The 17,785-nt window shown below is 49.1% G+C and overlaps 2 protein-coding genes across 3 annotated transcripts; one reads left to right on the forward strand and one right to left on the reverse strand.

Annotated features, from left to right (window-relative positions):
* Positions 1 to 246: 246 nt before the first annotated feature.
* Nup205 (nuclear pore complex protein Nup205) lies at positions 247 to 8,357 on the forward strand. Its single transcript, XM_017160582.3, has 9 exons — positions 247 to 335; positions 393 to 538; positions 603 to 1,028; positions 1,091 to 1,653; positions 2,177 to 2,695; positions 2,753 to 5,608; positions 6,525 to 7,589; positions 7,651 to 7,808; positions 7,878 to 8,357. The coding sequence occupies exons 1-9, from the start codon at positions 329 to 331 to the stop codon at positions 8,285 to 8,287; spliced, it is 6,150 nt and encodes a 2,049-aa protein (XP_017016071.2). The 5' UTR covers positions 247 to 328; the 3' UTR covers positions 8,288 to 8,357.
* Positions 8,358 to 9,104: 747 nt separating this feature from the next.
* On the reverse strand, positions 9,105 to 17,558 carry THADA (Thyroid adenoma-associated protein homolog). Of its 2 annotated transcripts, XM_070218713.1 has the most exons (6): positions 17,371 to 17,558; positions 17,097 to 17,289; positions 15,963 to 17,035; positions 11,838 to 14,041; positions 10,856 to 11,026; positions 9,105 to 10,795 (listed from the first exon to the last, which is right to left on the reverse strand). In XM_070218713.1, the coding sequence occupies exons 1-6, from the start codon at positions 17,477 to 17,479 to the stop codon at positions 9,368 to 9,370; spliced, it is 5,178 nt and encodes a 1,725-aa protein (XP_070074814.1). In that variant the 5' UTR covers positions 17,480 to 17,558; the 3' UTR covers positions 9,105 to 9,367. The 2 variants fall into 2 exon arrangements, with proteins under 2 accessions (XP_070074814.1, XP_070074815.1); XM_070218714.1 differs by lacking the exon at positions 17,371 to 17,558 and having other exon boundaries at positions 17,092 to 17,227.
* Between the last annotated feature and the right edge of the window lie 227 nt (positions 17,559 to 17,785).

A 17,785-nucleotide genomic window follows, 5' to 3' on the forward strand; every position in this document is an offset into this window, starting at 1 on the left:
CGCTATCCAGAGTGATTCTAGGGTTGCCAGGGGCAATAAGCAAATTTTAAAAAACGATTTCCAAATTTCTTTCCACTCAGTTTCTTTTTAATTTCACTCCAGTTCTTGCGCACTGTTAACTTTGCAGTGAAATTATCACTCTGTTAATCTCGAATGTTAACTGAAAATCATCGATGATTGCCCACCTCTAGCGGGTGGGTGTCTCCGCTGTCAAGTCCAGGGTTGCCAAATACAGTATTTGTGATATCCATCCCTGGAAGCCGGCGAGGCGCAACAAACTTGCCGCGTTTTATTTTTATTCTGTTTGATAACTGAGAAACCCAGCAAAATGGATGGTAAGTGCTGCCCCCCGACCGCCTCCCACAGCAAGCTATACAATCCGCCGCCCACAGGTGTTACCGAGGACATGTGGACGCCGTACAAGCATCTGTACAGCGTTTTCCAGGCGACGGTGGCCAATCCGAGTGGCGTCACCTCCGATTTGGAGCTGTGCCTGAAGAAGTACAAGCACAGCTTCACGAACTTCCTGCGCAATCCGGTGGGTAGATGGGTTAGCTTCCAGGAGAACCCTTCAACTAATCCCCTGTGATCCTTTGTTTCAGGCCAAGAGCGAAAAGAGTCGCGGTCATTTGAGGAACGCCTTGAACGAGGGCATTCCGCTTCCTGGGCAATCGAGGAAGATCAAGCTATCGCAGGATCTGGTGGACGAAGCCCTCATCCTCTCGGACATGTTCGACCTGGACGAGGTGTTCGCCGTGGAGCTGCTTTGCACCGCCCAGCGCCAGCAGATGCATCATCCTGGTTTGCCCAGAGGATTGGTGGCGGTGCTACTTTACTATGATGGAAGAAAAGCCATCAGTTGCGCCCTGCGTGACATGTTCCAGGCGGTCAGCGGCGTCTCCTGGAGCACTGAGCTGCCCAGGGAGATCACCTGCCTGGTCACCAACTATGCGCAGAGTCTCGTGGAGGATTCTAATATCCTGGGACGCCTGCTGGAGCTGCTCGAGGAGATGGACGTGGACAAGGAGGTGGGTTCCGTATGATACCACCTCTAAATGTCATCATAAATGTAATCTTTTACCTGTTACAGTGCATCCTGCTGACCAAGAACCGCGCCTTTGGCTCCAAGAAGCACCAGAACCAGGTGCTCGGCCTCTACGAGGACATCCAGCGAGCGGTGGCCATGGCCCTGTTCCACTGGTCGGCGCAGCGCGGCCTGCCGCGACCCATTGCCATCCGTCTGCTGCAGCAGCTGGCCAGCCGGAAGACCAACGATGCGGATGGCAACATCGACGATGTGACGCTGATCATGCTGATGGCCCTGCTGTACGCGTACGACACGTCGGTGCTGCTGGTCAGCGAGCATACCAATCCGCACACCGCCCGCCTGCCGATACTCAGCGATCCGGACTTTGCCAAGGGCTTCCTGGAGGCGCTCTATGCGCAGAGCAGCTGGCAAACGCCGCGATTGGATGCGATTATCACGTATAGCTTTGGGCTCACGCTGGCCAGCTTAAGGCATGCGCCGGGGCAGCTGCAGGCGGCCGCTTTGTCGGCCATCAACCGCGACGAAATGCTCATCGACGAGGCTCTGGGCGCCCAGGTCTTTGGCTTCTTCTACCGCCTGCTGCTCGAAAAGGATCTGGTCTACACGTGAGTACTAGCCAGGGTTCGGAAAATAGCACAGACTGTAAAAAACTTGGGCTATTAACATGTTAAGTGTCAAAGTATTGACTTGTGTGTAAAAAATTGTATCCTACATATGTTAGAAACATAAATAACACACACATATCATTTGTGTTATTTACACAAAGTGTTTTTTACACAGCGTGTTTTTAACACAGTGAGTTTTTGACATTCAAGTGTCGGAATTGTATGTGGAACCGAAAAATGCACGGTTTTCTAGAGTATACGAATTCATATATGCTTTCAAATGGTTAAAATCATAGTGAAATGTAATTTTCGTAAAATGTAATTTTTGTTTTAAAAACACAGTGTGTAAAAAGCACGTCGTGTTAATAACACATTGTGTAAAAAACACATTTTAACACTTTTGTATTTGACACACATGTCAAAAATTTTGCTCTCGCTGTAAAATACCATTTTCCATGTTTTTAACATTTTTAACATCTATATTTATATAATCTCTTACTTATATCTTATACTCCTCCCGCAGCACCGAGTTCATTTACCGCCGCGTTCACCTGCTCATCACGGACTTTATCGACTTTATGCACGCCAAGGTTTCGGAGTTGCGTGGTCGTGCAGATGAATCGGCTCGCACGGTCATCAGTTTCCTGAACGAGGGCCTTGAACCGCCGCCCAACCTAGACTCCAACTTTGAGCTGCTCATGCTGTGCGTGGCCAAGTTGTATGGCGATCCGAGGGTCAGCATTAAGCTGTGCAACGAGTACTGGGGCCCCAGCGACCCCACGGGTTCCACCTTCGGTGTTATTTTGCCCACTGCCTTTAAGAACACCTCGCGTTCGGTGTCGCTGTTCAAGTTTATTAGCCTGGCCAGCGAACTGCTGCCGCAGACTCTGTTTAAATCCTACCTCAAGATGATTTCTGGACTCACGCGAACGGAATTCTCCGCCCGCTGCGCCTTCAACATGCTCAAACTGCCCCAGGTGACCACTGGCACCTATGCCGTGAGCTGGGATCACTTCTTCTCCACGCTGGCCAACTACTACAAGTGATTATTTATTCTATATACCATAAACTACATCCTAACATAACTATATATTTCCAGTTTAATGCGCAACGACTTCAATACTAATATTAGCACCGGTGGCGATACCATCTATAGGAGTCGCTCCATCCCGAGGATCATCACGCAACGCGAAGCGGATCATCTGGTGGCCGTCATGGGCATCATACAGGCGGTGGCCGAGCACGACGAGATATCGCGCATCATGATCTGCGAGCAGGCCAACTGGCAGCCTCCCCAGGTGCTCCTCGGCCTGGTGGCCTGCTCCACGCCGCTGCTGCTCAAGGCGGAGATACTCTTCACGCTGGCCGCTCTGGCCAAGTCCAAGGAGACGGCGCGGGCCATCTGGTCGCATTTGGAGGATTCGCAGATTATACCCACTGTCCCAGTGGCCAGCAACTATGGGCAGTGCAGTTTGGCGGAGGAAATCGAGCAGAACGAGAGCCGTTTGGAGCAGTACAAGCTGACGCGGGGCATTCTGCAGCTGCTCTACACTCTGATGACTGGAAATATGCCCAAGAGTTTAGGAGTGGGTCCAAGGAAGGCCGGCTACGATGCGTATTTCAACTTTGTGCTGGAATCGGTGCTGCTGAAGTTCTACAATCGAGCGTACAAGGATCCCGCCGAGAAGTGGCAGGTGGGGGCGCAGTGCCTGAAGCTGATGTACTACCTGCTGGCCACCTATCGTCCGCGTGCCTCGGACTTTCAGGAGACGCGCGACGAGCATCCGTATCCCGGCTACCATGTGATGATGCAGCTGCAGGTGAAGTCCGATATGCTGCACCTCCTCCTTCGCATTGTGGAGGAGGCGCGCGAGCGGCTGGACGACTACAATCGCTTTCACGGCAAGGAGCTGCTCGAGGAGTGCTCCCTGTACGCCCTGCTGCTCCTCGAGGCGGCGCTGGCCAAGCAGAACGCCTTCTTCGAGACCCATTCGGCGGCCAATTGCCCCGTGATGCTTTCTGGACTGAATCGCATGCTTCTCGACCTGAATCCTCGCAGCAGGAAGCCCGATCATGTGCTGAATATCGTCAAGTTTGTGACCTACAACAGCTGGCTGCCGCGTCATTCGCTGGCCGCCGTCAAGATCCTGAGTGCGGTGACCCAGCTGCCGAATGTCTCGGCCCAGATACTCAGCATGTACGCGCAGGGCAGCAACGAGAAGCTGGAGATCCGGCAGGGATTTGTCGAGTGCCTGGAGATGGAGGTGGGCGAGGCCAGGCAGAGCGACGAGCTGCTCGACCAGCTGGCCTCCAATGATCATGTGCCCTTCCTGGGTTTCAACGAGGATGGCGATCGCAGGGAAGCAGGAGATACTGAATCTCGTAGCGAACCGAATACGGAGGAGGCCGCTCTGGAGGGCAGGCCGGCGCGCATCGAGCTGCAGCTGAAGGAGGCCATTGTCCAGCTGTTCGAGATGAATCTCAGCCAGCAGCTGCCCAACTTTGTGTACTTTCTGCTGGGCGTCGATGTGCTGCGCGACTTTATGGCCAACGAAAAGCAGCATCTGGGCATTGAGATGCACTGTTCGTGTGTTAACTCCTTGGTTTTGCTGCTGGAAAAGTATCTGGAGCAGCAGCGGCACAGCGAGGAGTACTGCGAGCACACGGCCAACATTGTGGAGCGCATCTATCATCTGTTTCACGGACTCTGCGCCAATCGCCGCACCACGGAGACCATACTGCGCTACTTTCGGCTCACCTGCAACGACTTTCTGCTGCGCCACCTCAACTCGCTGCCCTTCCGCCAGCACCGCGAGGATCATGTGCTGCACGCCATGAGTCACCTGCTCAACTGTGTGTCCATCGATGTCAAGTTGGCGGCCACTCATGGCCAGACGACGCGCTACAATCTGCTGTGCGATATTCTGCTGATGGGCAATGGCACGGAGGCCCAGCGATCGGCGCATGGACTGCCCATGGAGCTGGGTCACCAGTCGGCGCCCTTCTACGCCATGGATTTGCTGCCAAGCGCAGGAGGAGGACCTGGCTCGGGATCGGGTTCAGGGTCGGGTTCGGGTGTCCAGGGAGCGGGAGCCAGTACATTGAAGCCACCACTCCTCCAAGAGACGTCGCAGGGACTGCATGCCAACCGGCTGCTCGATTGTTTGGTCCTCGAAATGGACACTCTGAGTCAGCCGCAGCTGGAGTTCTTCGACATGCAGCTGACCACGCAACTCTTGAGGGACTGCGAGTCCAGCGACGCCAATCCGCTGATCAATGTGCGCAAACTGCACTACATTCTGCACGACGAACTGCGCATGGTGCAGAGCACCATAGCCAGTGGCCAGCGGAAGGCCATCTCCACGGAGATCACGGTGCTGCTAAAGCATGCGGTTAATCTGAATAGGGTGCGGACTCAGCGCTGCGCCACTTTGGCCTTCATGGAGGCCTGGGGTCAGCTGGTTCAGGTGCTTTTTAGCAGCATGCCCGAGGCTGTGCTACCGGTGGCATTGCGGCGCCAGCACATCGTGGATATCATCGAGAAGATCCTCATCAAGGTGCAGCCCATACAGCCGATCATCGAGATCTCCATTCAGGTCAGCGAAACGGTGCTGCTGCTGCTGGCCAATCTGCGCTACTGCTGCTACCAGGCGGAGGATCAGCGGGGATCCGAGGATCATCCGAATGAGGAGTCTTTGGCCAATGGCAATGGCATAGATGCGCAGGCGGGCAAGATGAGCCTGGGCCAGAGGACCATCGGCAATGGCGAACGGGAGAACGGCGCCGGCGCGAATAGCAGCAATCTGCGGTTCATCCTCAAGAGCCTCGTCGAGTGGATCATGATCAGCGAGGTGAAGTCGCAGAAGCTGCGCATCAATCTGTACAGCGCCCTGCTCAACTGCCTGCGCATAGCGAAGCGCCTGCGCACCGACGAGCAGCTGGAGTACCAGGAAACGTAAGTGCATCTAATAGATATAATTAATTAGAATTTTTAGTTTAATAGAATTGAATCAATTTGAAATTTGAGTCTAATAGAAATTTAATTTTGAGTTTAATAGAATTGAATGAATTTAAATTTTGAGTTTAATAGAATTGAATGAAGTTGAGTTTAATAGAGTTGAATGAATTTGAATTTTTAGTTTAATAGAATTGAATGAATTTGAATTTTGAGTTTAATAGAATTGAATGAATTTGAGTTTTGAGTTTAATAGAATTGAATGAATTTGAATTTTGAGAATTGAAATAATAGAATTTAATTTAATTTAATAATTTAATTTAATATAATTGAATGGCATGAATTCCGAAATAATTCAAACGACAATTTCTTTAGAAGAAGAAAGTGCCATAATTTTGTGATTAAATCTGCCTGAATTTTTTTTACTATGCAGTTTACATTGATTTGTTAAAAAAATTTCCACTTTTTGTTCTCAAAAAATTATTTATTCATTCATTCAGTTCGAAATGAATTAGAAAATCATTCAATTTATTAAATATTTTGAATATTTTTGTTTTATATGAATGAATTAAATAGAATTTGGAGTTTAATAGAATTGAATGAATGAACGGCATATATTCCGAAATAATTCAAACGACAATTTAAATCTGCCTGAATTTTATTTACTATGCAGTTAACATTGATTTGTTACAAATTTTCCACTTTTTGTTCTTAAAAAAAAAACACAAATAAAATCTGGCAATTTCAATTCGAAATGAATTAGAAGAACATTCAATTTCACATTTAATTCAATTAAGCAAATCAGAAATTTCATGGCAAACAAATAAAACAAAAATTGAATGATTCACGCAGGGCTCTAGTATCTAGTATCCAATAGCTAAATCTTCTAAAGGTAATTTCCCCTTTTCCAAATCAGATTGACGGTGCGCCAGGAGAGCTCTGGCCTGGAGATGCGGCGCGACGATCGCCAGCGGCTGAAGGCAATGGCTGCCGATGTGATTGGAACCTTTGGCGAGAAGCTGATCGACACCATCTGCCATGATGCGGTCACCGGACACGATGTGTGCCGCATGCTGGCGCTGGCCTGCCTGGACATGATCTCCGAGCTGCATGCGGTGAGCACGCTGTGCGACTTTGTGGCCACGCGCGGCTACCTCAAGCACATGCTGGACAGCCTGGGCAAGTCGAGCGAGGCGCTGTGCTCGATCCTCCACCCAGTGCCGGATCATCTGAGGCCGCTGTATGTCTACGAGTCGCGAATGGCCTTCCTCACGCGCATGGCAAACACCACAGTGGGCGCGCGATTGCTTCTGGCGGAGCGAGCACTTGGCGTGCTGTCGAATATGCGGGTCTACGATCTGCAGCCTGACCTCAAAGCCAGCGAACTGAAGCGCGACGAGCCGCAGACCTTCCTGCCGGCCATTGATGAGCGCTTCCGCGCGATCCTACTGCCCGCCTTGGGCCTCTGCGATGCCATTGTCAACTCGCTGGGATCGCGCAACAATTCGGCTGCCCTGCAGGTGCTCAACTTTCTGTTCGCCCACATCGACATGGTGGAGGCGATGCTGCGCACGGCCACGCCGTTCATGGACTTGGGCCACCTGCAGCAGCTGGCCGTGATCAGCAATCTGTTTGCGCGCACCACCACGCACGAGGTGACGGCGCTGGAGGACAGCCTGGATGTGGAGAACGATCTGGAGCTGCGCAATCGTTTGGGTCGCCTGCAGCAGCTGATGATTGTGGTCTTTGGGCGATTTTCCGTCAGCGAAGCTACCATTCGGCGAATGCTGCAGCAGGATCAGGAGCAGAACGGCAGCAGCGGCGATCAGGCGGAGGGCTCGAAGACGCTGCGCGTCAAGTATTTCCTGGACATTGCCGCGAATCTTTCGCTCTATTGCCGCAATGCGGTGACCAGCCATGTGAAGGACAGCATGACCTCCAAGTATTTGCTGACCACCATGATCAACGATGTGACGCCGCTGTGGGTTTATGATTTGTCTTGGTTTATAAGTAAGTTAATAACTCTTTTATTTTTCAAATAGAACTGGCAAAATGGACAGCAAGAAGCTGACGGCCATCATGCACACCATCCTCAACCAGCTGAAGGGCTCCATTGGCTACTACCTCTCGCAGAAATCGATTGCCGACAATCTGCTGCAGCAGCGCGCCTCCCTGCCCAACATAAGCTTCGGTCCCAACGGTGAGTGCTCCTGGGATAGCTATCCCCCTATTCTTATCCAATCTAATCACTTATTCCCCTCCCTAAAAGGCAAACAAAGCTATGTGGATTTGAGCCAACGGCACAGCGAGAAGCGCAGCGAACTCATGCAGGCCGTCTTTATTGCCGAGCAGAATCTGTATTTGCTGTGGATCCACCTGGACTTCTATCTGCGCAACGCCGTCGTCTACGCCAACGAGAATCGCAACGCCATCAACGAGAGCATCCTGGACGCCACCAACGCCTCCGTGCTGAATGCCTCGCAGGACGAGATCCTGCAGCTGAAGCAGCTGCTCATCTCCACCTTCAACGAGACCTTCTGCACGCAGCTAATCACCGCCAGCGAGGACTACACGGTCAAGTGCAAGGGCTTCAATGCCTCGCTCCTGCGCCGCATCAAGGCGCTCGTCCAGTTCGCCCCCGTCACTGCCAACGGCGACAATTCCTCGTTCATCTCGTAGGCGGCGCACAGCACACACACACATCTCTAGTTTAATGATTCAATAAAAATGAAATGTTGATTTTCCTAAATGTTGAGGAGTTTCTTGTCTCTTTCTAGCTCGCGATTCGAATCCTTTTCCTAATCCTAAATGTTTTCTTCTCCTTTTTTTTGTAAGTTATATATGCTACATATATTTCCCAAAAATATTAGGTATTTTTTTTTATATCACACGAAAAGTGTCATGGATTTTAAAAGAAATATTCATATTTTTGTCAAAAACCAAAATCCCGAATTTCCATAAAAAAAAAAGAAGTTTTTTGACCAATACAACATGAATATTGATCCAAATATGGATTGTTATACCTTTCTGAACTCGTTATTGAATTTCCAATCGATTGGCATTTAAACCTAGACATATTAATTTTTTGTCATTTTTCGTAAAAAATCATGATGTACCCCTTATAAAAAAATGTGAAAATTGGCGAAAATTGTATTTTTTCAAAATCACAGGGAAAGTGTAATGGGTCTATTTATTATTTTGTTATCTGTTCAAAACAGTATGTATTTTTGGTGTAGGACAATTTTTGGCCAAGTTACAGCAAAAAAAGAAACAGAAAAAAATTGAAATTTTATCAAAAACCCAGATCAATTTTTCACAAAAAAATAATTCGTTTTTTGACAGTAACATAAAAAATATTCATCCGAATATGGATTGTGATACCTTTCCGAACTCGTTATTAAATTTCCAATCGATTGGCATTTAAACCTGGACATTTTATTTTTTTTGCCACTTTTCGCAAAAAATCATGATGTAACCCCTTGTAAAAATGCGAAAATTGGCCCAAACATATAATTTTTATAATATGTAATTTTCACATCAGTTAAAAAAGTTAAAAGAAGAAATGCAATTGAAATGCAATGGGAAAACTGAACACAATCATGGGAAATACTTAATATTAATATGTACACTTTACATTTTTTAAAAAACACGCACATTTTATACTATTTATTTTTTCCTAACAAAAATCGTATGGTTCAAGTTGTACCCATCAAATGCTCCTGGTGCCAGCACCTTTCTCCATTCAATTCAATCCCAATCCTAAACCAAATCCGCTGGAAGTCCCAGTGCATCAATGGTGGCCATCAGCTGCTCGCTTTGGCCGAACTGCGATCGAAAGGCGGCGGAGAGCTGGCAGAGAATCAGAAGCGGTTCGCAGTAGAGGTTGATCTCCTGCTTGTCGAACACCTCCACCTCCGCATCCCCATCCTCGTCGACGGTCGGCTCGCCATCCTTCGCCTCGGTGGCCAGGAAAGGCTCGGCGATGAGTTGGAAGAGTCGCAGGAGGAACTCTGGATCATCAGCCTGCTGCTGCAGTTGGGCCAGCACCACTTTAAGGAACTCCGGAGTCAGGGCACTGGGCAAAATGGCTACCTTCCGATCCTTTTCCCGCCTAAATCCTGCGCTGCTCACCAGCTGGGCAGCCCGATGACGCACCCACTCCGCTTCGTCCAGCAGCAGGAGCAGCACGAGACGTATAAAACGACCGACCAGCTCAACGTCCATGTTGGCCACTTCTGAACCCAACTGATCCTTTAGATGATTGCGAGCTAATAAGTCACACAATTCGGCAGCCTGATGACGCAGGTAGACCGGCTGGACGGGATCAACCAGCCGCAGGGCGTAGTTCAGCAGCGGTGTCCAGTGTCTCCTCTCCAGCTTCTTCCTCTCCGCAATCAGTCGCTTTAAACCCAGCAGCAAACCCGCCTCCTGGTGACTGGAGTACTTTTCCGAGCATCGCTTGACCAGCTGATTGAAATCCAATCCCGGTTGCTCGAGCAGCGGCTGCAGGGCAGCCAGGCGTCCCGCCAGCTGGAGGCTCCAACAGCCGCTAGAAGCACTCTTCATCATTTGCAAAACGCAGGAGCGAATGGCCTGCGATTGATACAGCTCCTGGCCAATCTCCTCCCGCTGCTCGCAGCTTAAAGTCTTGTAATAGCGTTGAATATCGCCGGCGAACTGGAAGTGCTCCACATCTAGTTGGCTAACCAAGGAGTGCTCCTCCTTTCCCAGCGATCTCTGCAGCAGAATAAAGAGCCACAGCTCCACCTTGAGCTCGTCCAAAGCCCAGAAGGGCTGGCTTAGATCCTCGACAATGTGCAGCACGATTCCCTGCGTGATGCCGCGCAATCGGTGGAGATGAAGGCCAAACAACTGGTGGAAACGCATGGAGATTCCCTGCTCCCGGCATCTTCTGTGGATCTCCAAATGATCTAGTAAATACACAGCTTCTATCTCCGTCAGCAACTGGAAATCAAGCTCGGTGGCATCCTCCATGGCGGCCACCATTACGTCCACCAGCGCACTAAACGCACACACGTCGCGCTGGAGGATGGGAGCTGCCAGGGAGGCGAGCGTGTGCAGCAGCATCCTGGTCAGCGGGGGTCGCGTCCAGCGCACCAGGCGGTGCAGATGGAGCAGCAGCAGCAGCTGTCCATGCAGGAGATTCGTGTCCAGGTGGAGGGATGCCTTGAAATAAAGGGAAATCTTTGTTAGAGCAGCCTCTTTCTAGGTGATGGTTTTACTTACCTTGAGCCGCAGTCGCAGCTGCAGCGCCTTGAGCTCCACCACCAGTCGCCTGATCTCGGCAAGCGCCTGCTCCTGGCTAACAAAGTTGGCCACCACCAGGGCGGCCCTTTCGCGGGTCATCAGATCGTGGGAGCGGCAGATCTTCAGCAGGAAGGGCACAAATTCACTTAGCTAGAAGGAAATCAAAGATATTTAAAAATAGGAATAGGAATTAGATATGTGAAATATGTGAAATAAATGGAATGTTTTTCTAATTCTAATGAATGAATAATTTTAATGAATTTTTTAATTTACCAGATTATTTTTTGCCTTCTTTTGAAAACAAAAAGTGAAACATTTTTAAAAAATCAATCGTAAATAAAATTTAGGCAGATTTAATTACAAAATGAAGGCCCTTTCTTCTTCTAAATAAATTATCGTTTGAATTATTTCGGAATTCATGGCATTCATTCATTCAATTCTATTAAACTCCAAATTCTAATTAATTCATTCATATAAAAATAAATAAGAGAGAACGCTATAGTCGGGTTGGTGTCCCGACTATCTAATACCCGTGCGAGGGAGATGGATACATACAATTTTTTTGATTGCGCATAACTTTTCAATGAATGGTTCGACTTAAAAAGTGTCTTCTACATTTCGATAGGTATAAGTATACACAACAAAATTGCATTTATACTTTTCGGAAATCTTTAAAGACACATTTTAGAATCGTTAGTGGGCAATTGTGGGCATTAGAGGGGGCGTGGCGCTCGGCTGAAATAAACTTGCGCTGCGTAGGAAGCCCAAGAATATGTGTGGGAAATCTCAACCTTCTAGCTTTTGTAGTTTCCGAGATCTCATCGTTCATACGGACAGACAGACATGGCTATATCGAATATACATATATACTTAATGGGGTCGGAAACGCTTCTTTCCAGCTGTTACATACTTTTGCACGTAAGGTGTATAAAAATAGGAATAGAAATAGAAATCATCTTACATTCAAGGTGGACTCGGTGCCCTCCAGCGAGGAGGGATACAAACGGCTAAGCATGAGCAGCATGGCCTCCAACTGTACCGCCTGCCTCCGCTTGCCGCTCCTTCCCTTCTCCACCTGGCTAGAGTCCATCTCCGCCGCCTCCCGCTGCAGAGCGGCATGAAAGTAGTCAAAGAGCTGCGGATAGCGGGTGAAGAAGATGCGTCCCGTCATCCGGTTGCGCACATGCAGCTCCCCGCTCTCCATTCGCGCCCTCTCCACCCCGAAGATGCGGACAATTAGGGCAGCCAGCAGGAGAGTGGCGCAGTTCCGCTCCGCCCACTCCTCGGCCAGCAGGAGGCCATCCAAGGCGCACTGAATCCCTCGAGCCATGAATTCGGTGACCAGATCGGCCAGTTCGCTGCAGCGGAAGAGGGCGCGCAGGATGTTCAAGGCGTGACTGCGGGCGGTGATGCCGGAGGAGCCACCTGCTCTCTGTTCGCACACCTCCAGCAGCCGTTCCATGCAGCGATGCAGGGTGGCATGGGTGCCCAGCCGGAGTTCCGTGCAGATGAGCGCCTGCAGCATGAACGGCATGCCGGCACTGCGTCGCGTGGAGCACAGATGATTGGATGCCTCTCCACTAACCATCGCCATGGCTTCGCTCACCCATTGGCCAGGCAGCCGGTTGAGATGCACTGCCTCGCTGTGCCACAAGCGCCGGCAGAGCATCGTGAATCCCACGTAGGCCTGCTCGAAGGCTCCGCGATGCTTCGTCTCGGCCAGCAGCTGCAGGAACAGCTCCCCAATGGCCTCCAGTTGCTTGCTGCTGAGCAGGAAGTCATCCTCTTGCTGCTCATCTTCCAGCGGCGCTCGCTGCACCAGTTCGCCCAGGATGAGGCACACCTCCTTGATGCAGCGCCAGGCGCACAGCAGCACCATCTGCGGCGTGGTCCGCACCTGCTGCAGTGCCTCGCTGGGCAGCCGGCGGCTGAGCACATTGGCCAGCGGCTGATCCGTCTCCTGGTCGCGGGTGGCGGGCAAATGGCCCTCGGGCGAGGCGCTGCTCACCACGGGCAGGGCCACGCAACTGATTTCGAGGCAGATATTTACTAGTTCCTCAATGTAGAGACGCCAACTGGGCTCCCTGGTTAGTTCCTGAAGCTCCAGTTGCTGCATTAGATGGCGACTGGCGAAGAGCAGGCCGTACAAGGGATTCAGCTTGGCTGCCTCGGCGAGATCGCTTTGGGCGAGGCTCAGGCCCTCTCTCAAGTGATTAAGCAACCACAGAAGAGCTCGATGGGTTCTGGATTCCTTTGCTTCCCCGGGAGACTTGCTAGGCAACTCATAAGCCACCTCCTTTGCCTCACAATAAACCTGCAGGCGAAAGGCTCCGGTAACCGAATCCGGTGGCCTTAGCGAGACCAGCAGCTCCATGATCTCCTCCGGCCGGAAGCGCGAGCACGATTGCAGCCTCTTTAGTAGCCGGGCGGCCAGCAGCTTGTTGTGCTCATAGCTATCGCCCAGGCAGTGCTCTAGATTCTCCACAGCCTCCGCCGGCAGCAGCAGCTCCTCGCTGGGCAGGCCCACCGCCAGGCAATCCTGGAGTAAATGCAGCGACAGCCAGCGGCGTCCGTAGTTCGCAGTGGGAAAGAGATTCCTCGCCAGATGGCTGGTTAGATTGATCAGCAGGCTGTGCAGCTCCTTGCCCGCTGCAGAGGGACGCTTCTGGTGCTCCGCCAGGCCCAATTGGATGCGCCGCAGAGCCTTCTGCAGCAGACCATAGCCCAGCTGGCGGAGATGGGCACTCGGATTGTTGGCATTGTGCTGGAGATACAGATGAATGGCCTGCGCCTCCTCCTTCGTCAAATGCTCGCTGCGACGCGGCGTCTCCACCACGAAGCGCAGCGCCAGGAGGCGAGTGTGGTCATCCAGGCCGAGCAGGGCCTGCTCCACCTCCGTCCTGAGCTGCTGGAGGAGCTCCTGCCGCCGCTCGCTCAGCTGCCGCACGCTGAGAATCGCCGACAGCTTGCTGCTGAGCGGCAGGCGGGCGTCCCGCAGGAGCAGCTGAGCCAGAGAATGCGGTTCCAGCTGCACCGCCTGGGTGAGCAGCTGCTCGATGACCGGACGACGCTTCTCGGGCACCTCAATCGCCGCCAGAAGTTGGCCAAACCACAGGCGGTGCCACTCGGCGAAGGGCTGTGTCTTATGGGCAGATACCATCATGGCTGAAAAGGAATTATAGAGATTAGTTTTAGGGATCTACATTTAAGAAAAACTTCCTTGATTTAAGAAAAACTTTCTTTACTTAAGAAAAATTTCCTTAGATTTAGAAATACCTTTCTTGTATATAGAAAAAAGAAATTTTAATGGCGATTTTCTAAAATTTAGGGTTAAATTTATTTTGAGTGTAGCAGGCACCGTAACTGTTATGAGTAGACATCGAATTTTAGGTGAAATCGTTATTTTTAAATACGATTTAAAGCCACATTTGATTGGTAACAAATTTTATTTATTAAGTTATAATTAGATTTAGGCAAAAACTTAATTGAGGTTTTTGTAAAAAAATTGTAACCAATCAAATGTGGCTTTAAATCATATTTAAAAAAACGATTTCACCTAAAATCCGATGTCTAGTTATGAGTTTTATGTTAAAAATCACATTTTAACAGTTATTTTCGGATTCGTAAAGTAAAACTTAAAGAATAACTGATATTTTTTGAGTTTTATAATAAAAGTTTTACAAATAACAGTTATTCGTCGTGATCAAAAATAAAACTCAAACTTGATTTATGGGGATTTTGTATATAAAAATAAATTAAAAAAAAATATATAGTTATACAATATGTGCGGTTGGCTTTTTTTAAAGATTTTTAGAAAGTAATATAAAATTAATTTAATTATTTAAAATTTTTTAAATTAAGGGAATAACTGTTACACATAAAAATCAACAAATAACAGTTATTTTTTGAGTTTTATTATAAAAATCAAATAAATAAAAATCATTACGGATTTGTAAACTACAATGGCTAACAAAAATAGTGTTGTATTTAAAAAAATTTAAGAACTCTTCCAAGTGCATGATTGTTTTGGTAAGAAAAATTTACAAAAAACTCAAAAAACAACGATTACACTGTGCAGCATTTTTAGTGCTTTTTAAATTTACCTCGATGGATGCTATATTTTTGGATTCGTTACAAATTCCCAAGTTAAACTGCGTTTTCCAAAAGGTTCCCCGACGCAAGGATTCTTAGCAAAAGGACCTCAAAGTTCGAAAAATGCTGAAATTGGCCAACTTTGCGGAGCTCTCAGAGGCAAATGGATGCATGGCTTGGTTCGATGTTAAAGTTTTTTAAAAGATACACCCTTTATCTTTTAAACCCCATACTTAAAAAATTTTTAAGATTTTTTTTAAGGCAGGAACAAATTCTAGAAAGCATAGTCAAAAAACATAAAAGTATACAGCTGCGGTCAAAATGGTAGTAGTGTTGCCGCCCTGTGTATTTAAAAGTTTGTTGTTGTAATTGATCTTTTCCTGGTAATATTGTATTGATTATAATTTTACTATTAGACTAATTGGCTAAGAAAAAATTACAACATTAAACTTATAAAAACACAAACACACTATTTTGACCGCAGCTGTATGTTTTTCAGTTTTTTGACTATGTTTTTTGGAATTTATTTCTGCCTTTAAAAAAAATCCTAAAATTATTTTATGTATGGGGTTTGAAAGATAAAGGGTGTATCTTTTAAAAAACTTTAACTTCGAACCAAGCCATGCATCCATTTGCCTCTGAGAACTCCGCAAAGTTTGTCAATTTCAGCATTTTTCGAACTTTGAGGTCCTTTTGCTAAGAATCCTTGCGTCGGGGAACTCTTTGGAAAACGCAGTTTAACTTGGGAATTCGTAACGAATCCAAAAATATAGCATTCATCGAGGTTAATTTTTGATGCTGCATAGTGTTATTTCTGGATTAATAAATAAACTCAAAAAATAATCCTTAAAAATTTAGTTTTTGGATAAAACTTATAGTAATAACAGTTATTTTCGGTCCCTGAAATTGAATGTTCTTCTAACTTATTTCGAATTGATTGAAAGAATGAATAATTTTTATATAAATTTGATAGCTTTAAAGAGAGATTCCTTACCCTTGAACAAGGCATCCACGCTGTCCTCGCAGCCCAGGAATCGCGGAAAGATGACGGCAAACAGCGAGGGGCAGTTGTCAAGGGATCTCCCGACTCCCGCCACCGCAACGAGCTGCTCCAAAGCCAGGCAGCTGGCATTCAGGGGAGCCACGCGCGCCTCAAACTGCCGGTAGACCACCTGGAAGAGCTCCTCCTCTGGGAGAGCCACCTGCAGCACCTGGCGCAGCAGGGCGCTACTCATGTGCCGCACCGAATCCGTGCCACTGGAGATGTTCTGCAGGGCAAACACTTGCAGCTCCGCGAGGATCTGCCGGTAGATAATCCCCTCTGCGCCCGCGGGCATCTCGCCCAGCGATTTGGAGTAGATGAACAGGTGTTTGGACAGAAAGACGAGCAGGTTGCTCACGCTGCTCTCGCGTTCGCCTACTGCGATGATGGATTTTAGGATAGCCAGTGCCTGGGGAGCATACTCCGCGTAATCCGTGCGCCGCAGGACGAGCAGGGCGGCCGTCTGGACGGGAAGATCCTGCTCCGACTGCGGTTTCGAGCACTCCGCAATGTAATCCCCGAATCGGTTAGAGAAACGCGCCAGGTGACCGATGAGCAGGCCCGCAATGGAGCGCACATCCCAGGGCGTGTCCACGTGGCGGGCCACCTGCCGAGCCACCGCATCCGCTGATCCCAGCAAGCTTTGGGCTAACTTATCGCTCCACTCGGACAGCAGGCTGACCAGGAAGCGCAGGGCATTCTGCACGTAGAGGTAGAGCTCATTGCGACGCGTGGGCGAGAGTTGCAGGGCGGGATTGGTGATATCCGACCAGTAGCCCTCCAGGGCGGCGGGCAGCAGGGCGGCGAAGAGGAGCAACTGGTGACCCAGAGCCTCGCGGCCAAAGGGAAAGTTCTGCAGGCAGGCATTCGCAGACACAAAGATATCGTTGGTGGAATCGTGGCTTACAGCTGGACGGCTGGCCATCTCGGCGAGGGAATGCTGCAGTGCCTCCAGCAGCTGTTCCTTGGAGAAACTCCTTTTCGGGTCATCCTTTTGCTTGGTCAGCGAATTGACGGAGAAAAGTCTGTGGGTAAAAAGGAGTTTTTACATAGGATTAGGTGGACTAATTGGTGGGCTCACCGTACTTGGTCAGCTGGTTGCGCACCGCGTGCTTCAAAGGACTCGCGAGGAGAAGATCGGCGAGGAAGCGAGCCACTTGCTCCAGATCCTCATCCTGCTGATCCTGCTGCTCCTTCCTGAAGAAGATATCCTTGACCGCCACCACCTGCTCCGCACTGCTCTTGGCCTCCGCAAACCGACGCACAAATCCATGAGGAGCTGGGATGCAAAAGATTCCGAAAAGATTCAAAATGTAAACACATGGATGGGCCAGCAACTGGTGGAACCCCAGAAACTCACCGGAAGTCCAGCGCTTGGGCAGCGGAACGAGCGAGTCGCGCAGCTCCGCGAAGCGCTTGGGGTGCGCACACAGCTTCAGGGCCGCCACGCGCAGGTTCAGATCGTTCATATTTCGGTCAGGATCGGAGATTTCCAAGGATATCGAAGGGAACCGGCAAAAAATAAAGCTAAAAAAGTTACAGACTGGAAAGCAGGGCTGACAATCTAGCTCTTTTCCCGCCAAATCTGACACAGAGTTGCCAGACAAATTTTTAATAGACAACAATTAATCGATAGGTGTGTGTACTCGCTAAGTTAGCCGCGTCACACAAACCAAACGTATAACAGATACGGCCTCACCAATGTTATGGGTGTGTGCCGCGGCTAAGTTAGAGAGACCCTGCGTTTCCAGTATTTCTGGTATATTTGAAAAAAC

The sequence above is a fragment of the Drosophila takahashii genome, chromosome X (assembly GCF_030179915.1).
Source record: "Drosophila takahashii strain IR98-3 E-12201 chromosome X, DtakHiC1v2, whole genome shotgun sequence".
NCBI lineage: Eukaryota > Metazoa > Arthropoda > Insecta > Diptera > Drosophilidae > Drosophila > Drosophila takahashii.

Excerpts from the sequence above, each read along its gene's own strand:
- Nup205 (XM_017160582.3), top strand. Across the intron at positions 2,696-2,752 it reads ACGCTGGCCAACTACTACAA|TTTAATGCGCAACGACTTCA; the intron begins GTGATTATTTAT and ends ATATATTTCCAG. Across the intron at positions 7,809-7,877 it reads CATAAGCTTCGGTCCCAACG|GCAAACAAAGCTATGTGGAT; the intron begins GTGAGTGCTCCT and ends CCTCCCTAAAAG.
- THADA (XM_070218713.1), bottom strand. The coding sequence starts at position 17,479 with ATGAACGATCTGAACCTGCGCGTGGCGGCCCTGAAGCTGTGTGCGCAC. Across the intron at positions 17,290-17,370 it reads GCCCAAGCGCTGGACTTCCG|CTCCTCATGGATTTGTGCGT; the intron begins GTGAGTTTCTGG and ends TTTGCATCCCAG. Across the intron at positions 10,796-10,855 it reads AGCTGCGACTGCGGCTCAAG|GCATCCCTCCACCTGGACAC; the intron begins GTAAGTAAAACC and ends CTTTATTTCAAG.